Below are 14,802 nucleotides of genomic sequence, written 5' to 3'. Positions count from 1 at the left end.
TTTCTGCTCAGCGACTCTGCGCTGTCGTGTGTCGCGAAGGCCGCCTTGGAGAACGCTTACCCGAAGCGTTCTCCAAGGCGGCCTTCGCGACACACGACGGCGCAGAGTCGCTGAGCAGAAACTGATAGCCAAGTTCCGCACACACGAGGACGGCCTCAACCGGGATATTGGGTTCATGGCACACTATTTGTAACCCCCACAGAGTTTCACTGGCTGTCTTGTCTGGAGACAATACACATCTTTTTAGCCTGTCTTGATGCTCTCTCCACTCACATTGTTTTGTTTCTTAAAGACTTGATTAGTTGTAAGTATTCGCATTCCAACCATTATTCATGTAAATTGAGTTTGTGTCTTTATATGCTCTGTTTGTGAACAGAATTCCCACTCACCTGAAGAAGGGGCTTGCAGCTCCGAAAGCTTGTGTGGCTTTTGCTACCAAATAAACCTGTTGGACTTTAACCTGGTGTTGTTAAACTTCTTACTGTAGGAAATGTATCCATTCATAAGACAATGCGATGTTAACATGTTCATGTCTGTATCTGTCTGTATTTGTCTATAACGATGTGTTAACGATCGATCACCTACTTGATTACAAAGATGTGATAATGGCTAGCTGTCCGGTGCATCTATTGTGCAAAGGGTATAAAGATGGACTGCTCCTATTGTCTCATTGAGAGAAGGTTTGCTGCTTGTTCGTGCCTTTTCTCCACGAAGCTTCGTTAAAATAAAACTGTATTCTTGAAACCCTCAAGCCTGACCCAGTGGTACTTTTCCCACAACACTACCACTGTTTGGTGGTCTGTACACAACTCCCGTCAGTGTTTTTTGTGATTTGGTGTTCCACAGCTCCACCCACACAGATTCCACCAGGATAATGTCCTTCCTTACTGTTGCATTAATCTCTTCTTTCACCAGCAATGCTAGCCCCACCCCACTTCCCTTTCCATCGATCTTTGCTGAATATTGAATACCTCTGGATGTTGAGTTCCCATTCCTGGTCAACATGGGCCAGTCTCCATGATCTCAATTACATCATATCCGTTAATGACTGTCTGCACAGTTAATTCATTCACCTTATTACAAATACTCTGTATTGAGACACAGAGCCTTCAGGCTTATTTTTTGGCATTGATTGCCCACTTAGAATTATGTGGATGTAATGTGGCCCTTTTTGATTTTTGTCTTTGGTTTCTCTGCCTTCCACTTTACCCTTGACTGCCAATTGTTTCTATCCCCACTTGACTTCCCTCTGACTTCCTGCATCAGCTCCCATCCCTCTGCCATATTAATTTAAATCCTCCCCAACAGCACTAGCAAACACTCCCCCCCCCTTGGACATTAGTTCCAGTCCTGCCCAGGTGCAGACCATGCGATTTGTACTGATCCCACCTCCCCAGAACTGGTTCCAATGTCCCAGGAATTTGAATCCCTCCCTCAAGCCAAGGATGTTGCCTGGAATGGAATGTTTGAGCTATAAGGGGAGACTGGATGAACTTGGATTGTTTTCTTTAGAGGGGGAAGGCTGAGGGGGGACATGATTGAGGTGTATAAGATTATGAGGGGTGTGGAGAGGTGAGTAGGGAGCAGCTGTTTCATAGAATCCTGACAGTGCAGAGGGAGGCCATTCAGCCCGTCGGGTCTGCACCAACCACAATCCATTGTGTCAAAATGGATACAAAATTGGCTTCTTGACAGAAGCCAGAGGGTGGTTGTAGAGAGTTGTTTTTCAAACTGGAGGCCTGTGACCAGCGGTGTGCCTCAGGGAACAGTGCTGGGTCCACTGTTATTTGTCATTTATATTAATGATTTGGATGAGAATATAGGAGGCATGGTTAGTAAGTTTGCAGATGACACTAAGATTGGTGGCATAGTGGACAGTGAAGAAAGTTATCTCGAATTGCAACGGGATTTTGATCAATTGGGCCAGTGGGCTGAAGAATGGCAGATGGAGTTTAATTTGGACAAATGCGAGGTGATGCATTTTGGTAGATTGAACCAGGGCAGGAGGACTTACTCAGTTAATGGTAGGGCGTTGGGGAGAGTTACAGAACAAAGATTTAGGGGTACATGTGCGTAGCTCCTGGAAAGTGGAGTCACAGGTGGAGAGTGGTGAAGAAGGCATTCGGCATGCTTGGTTTCATCGGTCAGAACATGGAATACAGGAGTTGGAATGTCTTGAAGTTGTCCAAGACATTGGTAAGGCCACACTTGGAATACTGTGTGCAATTTTGGTCACCCTATGATAGAAAGGATATTATTAAACTAGAAAGAGTGCAGAAAAGATTTACTAGGATGCTACCGGGACTTGATGGATTGAGTTACAAGGAGAGGCTGGATAGACTGGGACTTTTTTCTCTGGAGCGTAGGAGGCTAAGGGGTGATCTTATAGTCGTCTATAAAATAACGAGGGGCACAGATTGGGAAAAAATATTGATTATCTAGCCAAAGGTAGGGGAGTCTAAAACTTGGAATCTATCCAAGGGTGCTCAGGGAGACGAGAGATGAAATCGCTGGGCCTCTGATGCAAATCTTTGTCTCGTCACTGGACACAGGTGAGGTCCCAGAGGATTGCAAATGTGGTCCCGTTATTTAAGAAGGGTAGGAAGGATAACCCGGGTAATTATAGGTCGGTGAGCTTGACGTCCGTGGTGGGGAAGTCGTTGGAGAAGATTCTTAGAGATAGGATGTATGCGCATTTAGAAAGGAATAAACTCATTAACGATAGTCAGCAAGGTTTTGAGAGAGGGAGGTCATGCCTCACTAACCTGGTGGAGTTTTTTGAAGAAGTGACTAGAATGGTTGATGAGGGAAGGTCCGTGGATGTCGTCTATATGGACTTTAGTAAAGCGTTTGACAAAGTCCCTCAGGGTAGGTTGGTGCAAAAGGTTGGATCTCATGGGATAAAGGGGGAGGTGGCTCGATGGGTGGAGAACTGGCTTGGTCACAGAAGACAGAGGGTGGTAGTGGAAGGGTCTTTTTCCGGCTGGAGGCCTGTGACTAGTGGTGTTCCGCAGGGCTCTGCATTGGGACCTCTGCTGTTTGTGATTTATATAAACGAACTGGAAGAAGGTGTAACCGGGGTGATGAGTAAGTTTGCGGACGACACGAAAATGGCTGGACTTGCAGATAGTGAGGAACATTGTCAGAGGCTACAGAAGGGTATAGATAGGCTGGAAATTTGGGCAAAGAAATGGCAGGTGGAGTTCAATCCAGATAAATGCAAAGTGATGCATTTTGGTAGAACTAACGTAAGGGGGAGCTATACGATAAATGGCAGAACCATAAAGGGTGTAGATACGCAGAGGGACCTGGGTGTGCAAGACCACAGATCCTTGAAGGTGACGTCACAGGTGGAGAAGGTAGTGAATAAGGCATATGGCATGCTTGCCTTTATAGGACGGGGCATAGAGTATAAAAGTTGGGGTCTGATGTTGCAGATGTATCGAACGTTGGTTCGGCCGCATTTGGAATACTGCGCCCAGTTCTGGTCGCCACACTACCAGAAGGACGTGGAGGCTTTAGAGAGAGTGCAGAGGAGGTTTACCAGGATGTTGCCTGGCATGGAAGGGCTTAGTTATGAGGAGAGATTGGGTAAACTGGGGTTGTTCTCACTGGGAAGACGGAGGATGAGGGGTGACCTAATAGAGGTGTATAAAATTATGCAAGGTATAGATAGGGTGAACAGTGGGAAACTTTTTCACAGGTCGATGGGGACGTTCACGAGGGGTCATAGGTTCAAGAGGGGGAGGGGGGAAGGAAGGACGGGACATAGATATCAGAAGGACGTATTTTACACAGAGGGTGGTGGGGGCCTAGAATGTGCTGCCGGGCAAGATGGTGGAGGCGGACACACTGGGAACGTTTAAGACTTATCTAGATAGCCACATGAACGGAGTGGGAATGGAGGGATACAAAAGAATGATCTAGTTTGGACCAGGGAGCGGCGTGGGCTTGGAGGACCGAAGGGCCTGTTCCTGTGCTGTATTGTTCTTTGTACTAGAGGGCATAGGTTTATGGTGAGAGGGGAGAGATGCACAAGTGTCCAGAGGGGCAATTTTTTCCACACAGAGTGTGGTAGGTGTCTGGAACAAGCTGCCAGAGGTAATATGTACCCAGTGGGTACAATTTTGTCTTTTAAAAAGCATTTGGATAGTTACATGGGTACGATGGGTATAGAGGGATATGGACCAAATGAGGGCAATTGGGATTAGCTTAGGGGTTTAAAAAAAAGGGCGGCATGGACAAGTTGGGCCGAAGGGCCTGTTTCCATTCTGTAAACCTCTATGACTCTAATGCCACCCAGGCCCTATTCCCATAACCCCACATATTTGCCCTGCTAATTCCCTGACATGAGGGTCAATTTAGTACGGCCAATCAAACTAACCCGCACATCTTTGGACTGTGGGAGGAAACCGGAGCACCCGGAGGAAACCCATACAGACATGGGGAGAATGTGCAGATTCCACACAGAATGTGACACGAATCCGGAATTGAAACCAGGTCCCTGTGAGACAGCAATGCTAACCACTGTACCACCGTGCTGCCCTTGTTCCCCTTGATTGAGGGGGGTAGGAGATTCAGAGGTGGCACAGTGGTTAACACTGCTGCCTCACAGCACCAGGAGTCCCGGTTCAATTCCCGGGCTTGGGTCACTGTCTGTGTGGAGCTTGTATGTTCTCCCCTCATCTGCATGGGTTTCCCCCGGGTGCCCCTCCCACAGTCTGCAAGACATGCTGGTATTAACCCAAACAGGTGCCAGAGTGTGGCGACTAAGGGAATTTCACAGTGCCTTCATTGCAGCCTTACTTGTGACTAATAAATAAACTTTACTTGAAAAGATTTTCACTCAGAGTGGTGGGAATCTGGAATGCACTGCCTGGGACGGTGGTAGAGGCCAGAAACCTTGCATGCTTTAAAAAATATTTGGATAAGTACTTGAAACATCATAATTTTCAAGGATATGGGATAAGTGCAGCTAAATGGGATTAGCACGCCTTTAGTGGTAGTTATTGTTGGTGCAGATGGGCCGAAGGTCATTTTCTGCACAGTATGACTCTATGACAGACTTCTCCATCATTCAGAATGGGCTCTTTATTAAAATCCCTACTCTCATTGGTTATTAAATTGTCCATCACCATTCACGATTGGACGAGAGTTGCAGAGCCATGGTCTGATTGAAGGACCGCTTAGCTCCACCGATTGCCACACACCAGTGTCACCTTCCTCTCACATTCAGGAGAAGCTACTCAAAGAGAAAACTACTCAACTCAACAAATATACGAGATTGATATCCAATAATTAAAACGGCTAATGCCTCACCTCAAAGGTGCTGGCGGTGATGTTGCTTTTATATAAAGCTCTGGTTAAATCTTAGCTGAAGTACAGCATCCGGAGTTTGAGATTAACAGGTTACGCTATAAAGCCAATTTAAATGAATCAGGCTTGCATTCCCTTGAATATAGAAGATTAAGAGATGGGATTTGATAGGGTGGGTGGAGATAAATTATTTTCAGCAGTAGAGTCCTGAACAAGGAGGCACAACCTTAAAATTAGAGCTCGGTTGTTACAGCACCTCTTCACACAAAAAATCTAAATCTTTTCTCACAAAAAACTGATGAAGCTAGTGGTCAATTGAAGATCTCAACAGACATTAATAATTCTTTTTTAGTAAGGGCAGTAAGGGTAACGGAACAAAGTCTGTTACGTGTTAAGACATAAATCAGCCATGACCTAATTGAAAAACAGAACAGGTGTAATGGGCTGAATGACCTCCTCCAGTTCCTACTACATGGTAAGTTAAATACAAGGCACAAACCTCAGCTGAAAAAAGACATCTTCATCGACAAATCCAAAAGTATCATGAAGCTTCGTCACAACTCCAGTGAAAACACGCTGCTTCTGGGGTTGGGTTTGTTGCTGTGTAGCCCGGGGTGCTGGGTATGAGACAGTGATTTGAGCTGTTGTCTGTGGAGCATTAAGGCTTGTAGGCAGAGCCACTGCTGGCTAAAAAACAAGAAAGAGTCAACAGAATGAATTATCACTTACCTGGAATTAAGACTTACCTGGATAGTCACATGAGCAGCCTGGGAATGGAGGGATACAAACGATTGGTCTAGTTGGACCAAGGAGCGGCACAGGCTTGGAGGGCCGAAGGGCCTGTTTCCTGTGCTGTTCTTTGTTATCACAATTAAACCAACAGAAATGTTTTATAAAGGTATGGAGCTCGAAGAATATGGGACTCTGTGTCAACCCCATAAAATCTGACAAATACTGTTTAATGCACACCTTCATGACCAAGGGAAAGATTGTCACATCTCAACTGCAATTCAGTCCTTTTATGTATTGCATGAATCAATTCACATTGAAGCGGGGCAGAAATGTTATCTGCAACAACAATTCTTCTTGCAAAGTAACTTGTCCTTTCAGATGCCCCAGGGCTCATTGGGTAAATCCACACCAGAGCATGGCACTGAGCTTTCCAGTCTGCAATATAACTAGTCTAACTCCCAGACTATACGAAATTAACTGCTCTCAGCCAGGACAGTAGTTCGGCCAGAGCACACTTGGTTACCAAGTAAAAATAAAAATCAGGTCTGGGAATGCTGGTGATGAGCATCCAAGGACTCCACGCAAAGCACACATGTATGGTGGTTGGGTGACGACAGGAGCGGGATTGGCCAGGAAGCCTCCCATTGCTCAGTAGCCTGTCAATACTTACTAGTGAGCAGACATTTGGGTCATACGATTGTCAGATGGAATATTAGTCATTAAAAAAACTTGGATTTTAGTCATTAAAAAACCTGTTCAACATATAAAACATGCACATAATGCACATTAAAAAAGGCGGGGGGGGGGGACACGGCGGCAGCACGCCGGGGGGAACACGGCGGCAGCACGCCGGGGGAACACAGCGGCAGCACGCCGGGGGAACACAGCGGCAGCACGCCGGGGGAACACAGCGGCAGCACGCCGGGGGAACACAGCGGCAGCACGCCGGGGGAACACAGCGGCAGCACGCCGGGGGAACACAGCGGCAGCACGCCGGGGGAACACAGCGGCAGCACGCCGGGGGAACACAGCGGCAGCACGCCGGGGGAACACAGCGGCAGCACGCCGGGGGAACACAGCGGCAGCACGCCGGGGGAACACAGCGGCAGCACGCCGGGGGAACACAGCGGCAGCACGTCGGGGGAACACAGCGGCAGCACGCCGGGGGAACACAGCGGCAGCACGCCGGGGGAACACAGCGGCAGCACGCCGGGGGAACACAGCGGCAGCACGCCGGGGGAACACAGCGGCAGCACGCCGGGGGAACACAGCGGCAGCACGCCGGGGGAACACAGCGGCAGCACGCCGGGGGAACACAGCGGCAGCACGCCGGGGGAACACAGCGGCAGCACGCCGGGGGAACACAGCGGCAGCACGCCGGGGGAACACAGCGGCAGCACGCCGGGGGAACACAGCGGCAGCACGCCGGGGGAACACAGCGGCAGCACGCCGGGGGAACACAGCGGCAGCACGCCGGGGGAACACAGCGGCAGCACGCCGGGGGAACACAGCGGCAGCACGCCGGGGGAACACAGCGGCAGCACGCCGGGGGAACACAGCGGCAGCACGCCGGGGGAACACAGCGGCAGCACGCCGGGGGAACACAGCGGCAGCACGCCGGGGGAACACAGCGGCAGCACGCCGGGGGAACACAGCGGCAGCACGCCGGGGGAACACAGCGGCAGCACGCCGGGGGAACACAGCGGCAGCACGCCGGGGGAACACAGCGGCAGCACGCCGGGGGAACACAGCGGCAGCACGCCGGGGGAACACAGCGGCAGCACGCCGGGGGAACACAGCGGCAGCACGCCGGGGGAACACAGCGGCAGCACGCCGGGGGAACACAGCGGCAGCACGCCGGGGGAACACAGCGGCAGCACGCCGGGGGAACACAGCGGCAGCACGCCGGGGGAACACAGCGGCAGCACTTTTCATTATTCCATTTTGATTGAAAATTATTGCTTTCCTGAAAAACAGTGAATAGAGTCAGAGTAACAGAAAGCAATGAAGCCCAAATCATTGCAGGAAATTAAAGAGTGGTTAATTTTAATCAGCAATGCAATCTCAACATTTTGGAGAGTAACTGGTATATGTGAAAAAACAGAACTAGTGTGTGTGGAACTTGTGATGAGAGAATGTGGCAGTATTAGATATCTGTGAGGGTGGCACCACTACTGCCAAACTCAAACGCACGATTGCAAAATGAAAGATATGAACAAAGACAGATCTGTATGAAATAATATTACCTCTGGAATAAGGCCCAATGTTCAGTTATAACAAAAATAAATGGTAAACTTACTTGAGGAAGCAAAGCTTGCGGAGGCTGCTGTAGCTGAAAAAAGAAAATTAATCTTTACATCCAATTTCTTAAATGCTCAAGTCTTCAAAATCATTAACAAATGCTAAGCTCTGTTCATACAGCTCTCCCTGTGCCCAACAAGCAGAACTGATTGTACTCCAGTGGCAGTGAAAGCCTTTGATTTCAGGGACAGGTGGCAACTGGACAGCCAACATGTATGATATTAAATGGCACGAGTCCAAAAGCGACATCTCAAGATCCAAAACAACGGATAATTTCAAAAAGTCAATAGGCAACATGAAATTTGAACTCAGATTACAATCAATTCCAGTTTGTTTGAATAAGGTTCTGCCCATTGTGAAAACTGCTAGCAATGCAAAGATATCACATGACTGGGAAGTATCTAAAATTCCCAAAACATTTAAAAGCTTGAAATTTATTCATAAAATTTTAAGTAGATGTAGGAATACACGGGACTTCCAAGACATTTTCGGAGTCCTGGATAACAACATGCAGGAAGTGAGAACAGCTGCGGCAGCTTCTGCTCCAAGTCTCAGCTAACGTCACATTCGCAAGGTTGAGAAGCTTGTGGATGGCATGTTTATCAATGTGGTCACCCTTTAGTTTAAGATATACAGGGAGGAAGGGAATAGGTGACAAGACAATCAAGAAGATGTCGGCAGGTAGTGCAGAGTCTCCGAGTGAACCCTGATCTCGTGTATAGGCTACCATCTAGTGGAAAAGATGATCGTCCAGGAACAAATTTGCAAGGAAATTAGAGAAGTGCAAGAATTACAGGGCAGCTACAATGGGAGATATTATCCAAATATAGACTGGAATAATAGTATAAAAGGCAGGGAGGAGCAAGAGTCACCAGGAATATTTTCTGCAACAATGTGCTTTCAGTCCAATGGGAAAGGTTACATTGCTGGACCTGGCTCTTGGGAATGAGGTGGGCCAAATGGGTCACATGGCAATGAGACGCTTGACTGTGGAACAATCCATAGTAAGAATAATTAACTGGTGGAAAGCCACCTTCAATGGTGCAATGTTTTTGGCCCTGGTATTTTTCAAAATCGATCAATACTCAAATAGAGACAGGAGGTGATTAACATTGCTACTCAGATGAACAAAATCCTGCGGATGCTGGAACCTGAAACAAAAACAGAAAATGCTTGGAAATTTCAGCAGGTCTGACAGCATCTGTGGAGAGAGAACAGATATGGAGATGTCGGCGTTGGACTGGGATTAGCACAGTAAGAGATCTCACAACACCAGGTTAAAGTCCAACAAATGTATTTGGTAGCACAAGCCACGAGCTTGCGGGGCACTGCCCCTTCATCAGGTGAGTGGGAGTTGTGTTCACAAACAGGGTATATATAGACACAAACTCAATTTACAAAATAATGGTTGGAATGCGAGTCTTTACAGGTAATCAAGTCTTTACAGATGCAGACAATGTGAGTGGAGAGAGGGTTAAGCACAGGTTAAAGGGATGTGTAGTGTCTCCAGCCAGGACAGTTAGTGAGACTTTGCAAGCCGAGACAATTCGTGGGGGTTACAGATAGTGGGACATGAACCCAAAATCCCGGTTGAGGCCATCCTCATGTGTGCAGAACTTGGCTATCAGTTTCTGCTCAACGATTCTGCGTTGTCGTATGTCGTGAAGGCCGCCTTGGAGAACGCTTACCCGAAGGTCAGAGGCTGAATGCCCATGACTGCTGGTGTTCCCCAACAGGAAGGGGACACTCCTGCCTGGTGATTGACGAGCGCTGATCATTCATCCATTGTCGTAGTGTCTGCATGGTCTCCCCAATGTACCATGCCTCGGGACATCCTTTCCTGCAGCGTATCAGGTAGACAACGTTGGCTGAGTTGCAAGAGTATGTACCATGTACCTGGTGGATGGTGTTCTCACCCGAGATGATGGCATCCGTGTCGATGATCCGGCACGTCTTGCAGAGGTTGCTGTGGCAGGGTTGTGTGGTGTCATGGTCACTGTTCTCCTGAAGGCTGGGTAGTTTGCTGTGCACAATGGTCTGTTTGAGGTTGCATGGTTGTTTGAAGGCAAGAAGTGGGGGTGTGGGGATGGCCTTGGCGAGATGTTCGTCTTCATCAATGACATGTTGAAGGCTCCGGAGAAGATGTCATAGCTTCTCCGCTCCGAGGAAGTGCTGAATGACGAAGGGTACTCTGTCCGCCGTGTCCCGTGTTTGTCTTCCGAGGAGGTCGGTGCGGTTTTTCGCTGTGGCGCGTCGGAACTGTCGATCGATAAGTCGAGCGCTATATCCTGTTCTTATGAGGGCATCTTTCAGCGTCTGGAGGTGTCTGTTGTGATCCTCCTCATCTGAGCAGATCCAGTGTATACAGAGGGCTTGTCCGTAGGGGATGGCTTCTTTAACGTCTTTAGGGTGGAAGCTGGAGAAGTGGAGCATCGTGAGGTTATCCATGGGCTTGCGGTACAGTGAAGTGCTGAGGTGACCGTCCTTGATGGAGATGCATGTGTCCAAGAACGCAACCGATTCCGGAGAGTAGTCCATGGTGAGTCTGATGGTGGGATGGAACTTGTTGATGTCATCATATAGTTGTTTCAGTGATTGTTCGCCATGAGTCCAAAGGAAGAAAATGTCATCGATGTATCTAGTGTATAGCATCAGTTGAAGGTCCTGTGCGGTGAAGAGGTCTTGTTTGAACCTGTGCATGAAGATGTTGGCATATTGAGGTGCGAATTTGGTCCCCATGGCTGTTCCGTGTGTCTGGATGAAGAACTGGTTGTTGAAGGTGAAGACGTTGTTGTCCAGGATGAAGCAGATGAGTTGTAAAATTGCATCTGGAGATTAGCAGTTGTCGACATTGAGTACTGGGGCAGTTGCAACAATGCCATCGTCGTGGGGGATGCTGGTGTAGAGTGCCGAGACATCCATTGTGACAAGGAGTGCTCCTGGTTCAACTCTTCTGTGTGTGCTGAGTTTCTGCAGGAAGTCCGCAATGTCGCGACAAAAGCTGGGGGTTCTTTGTACAATGGGTTCCAGGATGCCCTCGACGTAGCCAGAGAGGTTCTCACACAGGGTCCCATTGCCTGATACGATGGGACGGTAAGATGTGTTGGCCTTGTGTATCTTCAGGAGGCAGTAGAGATCTCCAACGCGGGGAGTACGTGGGATGAGAGCATGGAGGGTGCTCTGAAGGTCCAGATCAAAGGTCTTGATCAGTCTGTTGAGTTGACGGGTATGTTCTTTGGTCGGATCTGCGGGTAACTGTCTGTAGTGTTCCTCGTTGTTCAGTTGTCGGTACACTTCTTTGCAGTAATCAGTTTTGTTCAGTATGACAGTGTCTGCTGGTTTGATGACAATGTTGCGGTTGGTCTTGAGCGTGCGAATGGCGTCGCGTTGTGCTTGGGTGACGTTCGGGGCTGTCTTCTGAGTGCGGCTGATGAATCTGGGATTGACGCACCTCCTGACGGCTTGGGCATACATGTTGAGTCGAGCGCAGCGGCCTTCTGGAGGAGTCCAATTCGACTCTTTCCTCTTTGGTTGCTGCACAGCAGATCTCTCTGTCGGCTGTTCCGGTTCATGGGCTGTCTCATTGTGTTCACCTCTTGGGGTCTGTGGAAGAACTCCCGCAGCCTCATTTGCCTGATGAATTCCTGTGTCCGCTGCGAGACTGATGGGGTCCATTTTGGTGGTGGGGCAGAAATTGAGCCCTCGGCTCAGAAATTGAGCCCCAGGGTTCCTCAAGAACCCTGCCACAGCAACCTCGAAGACGTGCCGGATCATCGACACGGATGCCATCATCTCATGGAGCGAACACCATCCACCAGGTACATGGTACATACTCTTGCAACTCGGCCAACGTTGTCTACCTGATACGCTGCAGGAAAGAATGTCCCGAGGCATGGTACATTGGGGAGACCATGCAGACGCTACGACAACGGATGAATGAACACCGCTCGACAATCACCAGGCAGGAGTGTTCTCTTCCTGTTGGAGAACACTTCAGTGGTCACGGGCATTCAGCCTCTGATCTTCGGGTAAGCATTCACCAAGGCGGCCTTCACAACTCACAACGCAGAATCGCTGAGCAGAAACTGATAGCCAAGTTCCGCACACATGAGGACGGCCTCAACCGGGATCTTGGGTTCATGTCACACTATCTGTAACCCCCACGACTTGCCTGGGCTTGCAAAATCTCATTAACTGTCCTGGCTGGAGACAATACACATTACACATCTCTTTAACCTGTGCTTAACCCTCTCTCCACTTACATTGTCTGTACCTTTAAGGCTTGATTACCTGTAAAGACTTGCATTCCAACCATTATCTTGTAAATTGAGTGTGTGTCTATATATGCCCTGTTTGTGAACACAACTCCCCCTCACCTGATGAAGGGGCAGTGCTCCAAAAGCTTGTGGCTTGTGCTACCAAATAAATTTGTTCAACTTTAACCTGGTGTTGCGAGACAGAACAGAGCCGTTGTTGAATCTAAATGACCCTCCATCAGAGTCACAAGTACTTTAAGCTAGCAAGTGGGGGGGGGAAGCGAAGGGTAAAACTACAAGTAGTATAGTGGTTAATGGGAAACAAAGCAGCAGGTTAGCATTGGGGAGCTGGTTTCAACTGCATGCAAAACAATGAAAAAATTTAAAAGGAAAGAGAGGTGAATACAGGTTAAAGTCTCCAGAACAAACAATAGGACAGAGAGTTTGGAAACAGTAAGGAATCTACCTTCTGGCACAGCAGATAAGGGGATGACAATGAGAAGAGTGTCGGTTAATGCAGGACTGAGTGTTGTATTTGAATGTGCACAGTACACAAAATAAAATAAATGAGCTTGTAGTGCAGATTGAAATTGATGGGTACAATATGGGCATCAGAGACATGGCTGCAAGGGGATCAGGGCTCGGAGCTAAATATCCAAGAATACACATCCTTGGAAAAGATAGGCAGAGGGGTTAGGGTTGCCTTGTTAGTTAGAAATGAAATTATATTGATAGCAATAAACAATGTTCGTTCAGAAGATGTAGAATCTATGTGGGTACAGTTGAGGAACAGCAAAGGTAAAAAGACCTTGATGGGAGTTACGTATAGGCCTCCGAGCCGCAGTCAGGATGTGGGGCACAAGATACATACCTCTTTTATCTCCGAGTGTAAGAAAGGCAAGGTTACAGTAATCATGGGAGGACTTCAATATGCAGGTGGACTGGGAAAATCACGTTGGTCGTGGATCCCAAGAAAAGGAGTTTGTGGAATGTCAACAAGATGGCTTTTTGGAGCAGCTTTGATGGAGCCCACTACGGAACAAGCAATTCTGGATTTGGTGATGTGTAATGAGGCAGACTTGAGGCAGTGACCATAATATGATAGAATTCTCCCCGCAGCTTGAGAGTGAGAAGCTGGAATCAGATGTAATATTATTGCAGTTGAGTAAAGGCAACGACAGAGGCATGAGGGAGGTGTTTGCCGGAGTTGACTGGGAGAGGAACCTAGCAAGAAAGATAATGGTGGAACAGCAATGGCAGAAGTTTCTGGGAATAATGCGGGAGACACAGCAAAATTTCATCCCAAGGAAGAAGCAGCACACTAAGGGGAGGACAAGGCAACCATGGCTGATGAGAGAAGTCTGGGACAGCATAAAAGTTCAGTGGGAAGCCGGGGATTGGGAAGCCTTTAAAGACCACGAGTCTTAGAGGTTTACAGCATGGAAACAGGCCTTTCGACCCATTTTGTCCATGTCGTCCAGTTTTTAATCATTCAGCTGGCCCCAATTGCCCACATTTGGCCCATCTTCCTCAATAGCCATCTTATCATGTAACTGTCTAAATGCTTTTTAGGACGTAGAACATAAAACAGTACAGCACAGAACAGGCCCTTCGGCCCACGATGTTGTGCCGAGCTTTATCAGAAACCAAGATCAAGCTATCCCACTCCCTATCATCCTGGTGTGCTCCATGTGCCTATCCAATAACCGCTTAAATGTTCCTAAAGTGTCTGACTCCACTATCACTGTGTGGTGATATAAACAGGGCCTAGTTTTAAGGCTGATAAAATTGGATATCCTAAATTAAAGAATTGGGCACATTGAAATCAAACAGTCAAACCGCAGGCAGGCCAATTGTACAATACACAAATGTGTCTGGGCCTGACCCATCAACCACCCATCAAAGGTTGTTACACTCTACTTGAGACTTAGCAGGAGATCATGGCACCTCATTGAAATGCATCGGTCTATTGTTAGAAGCCCAGATCGGGCCAGACTTTCTGTCACCAAGAGATCCTGTAGAAAGCGTACCTGATAACAAGTTCAACAACATGGAGATGGACACCTGGGGGGCGGACCCTGGTGTCCTGTCAGGCAGACATCAAGAAACCTGGGGGGTGGACCCTGGTGTCCTGTCAGGCAGACATCAAGAAACCCACTGGGTATTGGAACCCCCTCCTGGGACCTCATTGGCCGGA

General features: G+C 48.3%; 1 protein-coding gene across 1 annotated transcript in view; it reads right to left on the bottom strand.

Annotated features, from left to right (window-relative positions):
* Positions 1-14,802, bottom strand: part of LOC144500256 (cell division cycle and apoptosis regulator protein 1-like) — a 107,327-nt gene that overhangs the window by 78,188 nt on the left and 14,337 nt on the right. The window contains exons 5-6 of the mRNA XM_078222931.1: positions 8,348-8,380; positions 5,816-6,003 (exon numbers count right to left, since the gene is read on the bottom strand). Of these exons, the coding sequence (XP_078079057.1) occupies positions 5,816-6,003; positions 8,348-8,380 (221 nt within the window). The remainder of the gene's footprint in view (positions 1-5,815; positions 6,004-8,347; positions 8,381-14,802) is intronic.

The sequence above is a fragment of the Mustelus asterias genome, chromosome 11, assembly GCF_964213995.1.
Source record: "Mustelus asterias chromosome 11, sMusAst1.hap1.1, whole genome shotgun sequence".
Classification (NCBI taxonomy): Eukaryota; Metazoa; Chordata; class Chondrichthyes; order Carcharhiniformes; family Triakidae; genus Mustelus; species Mustelus asterias.
Note: the sequence above shows the minus strand (reverse complement) of the source record. Positions and strands in the feature narration are given on the sequence as shown.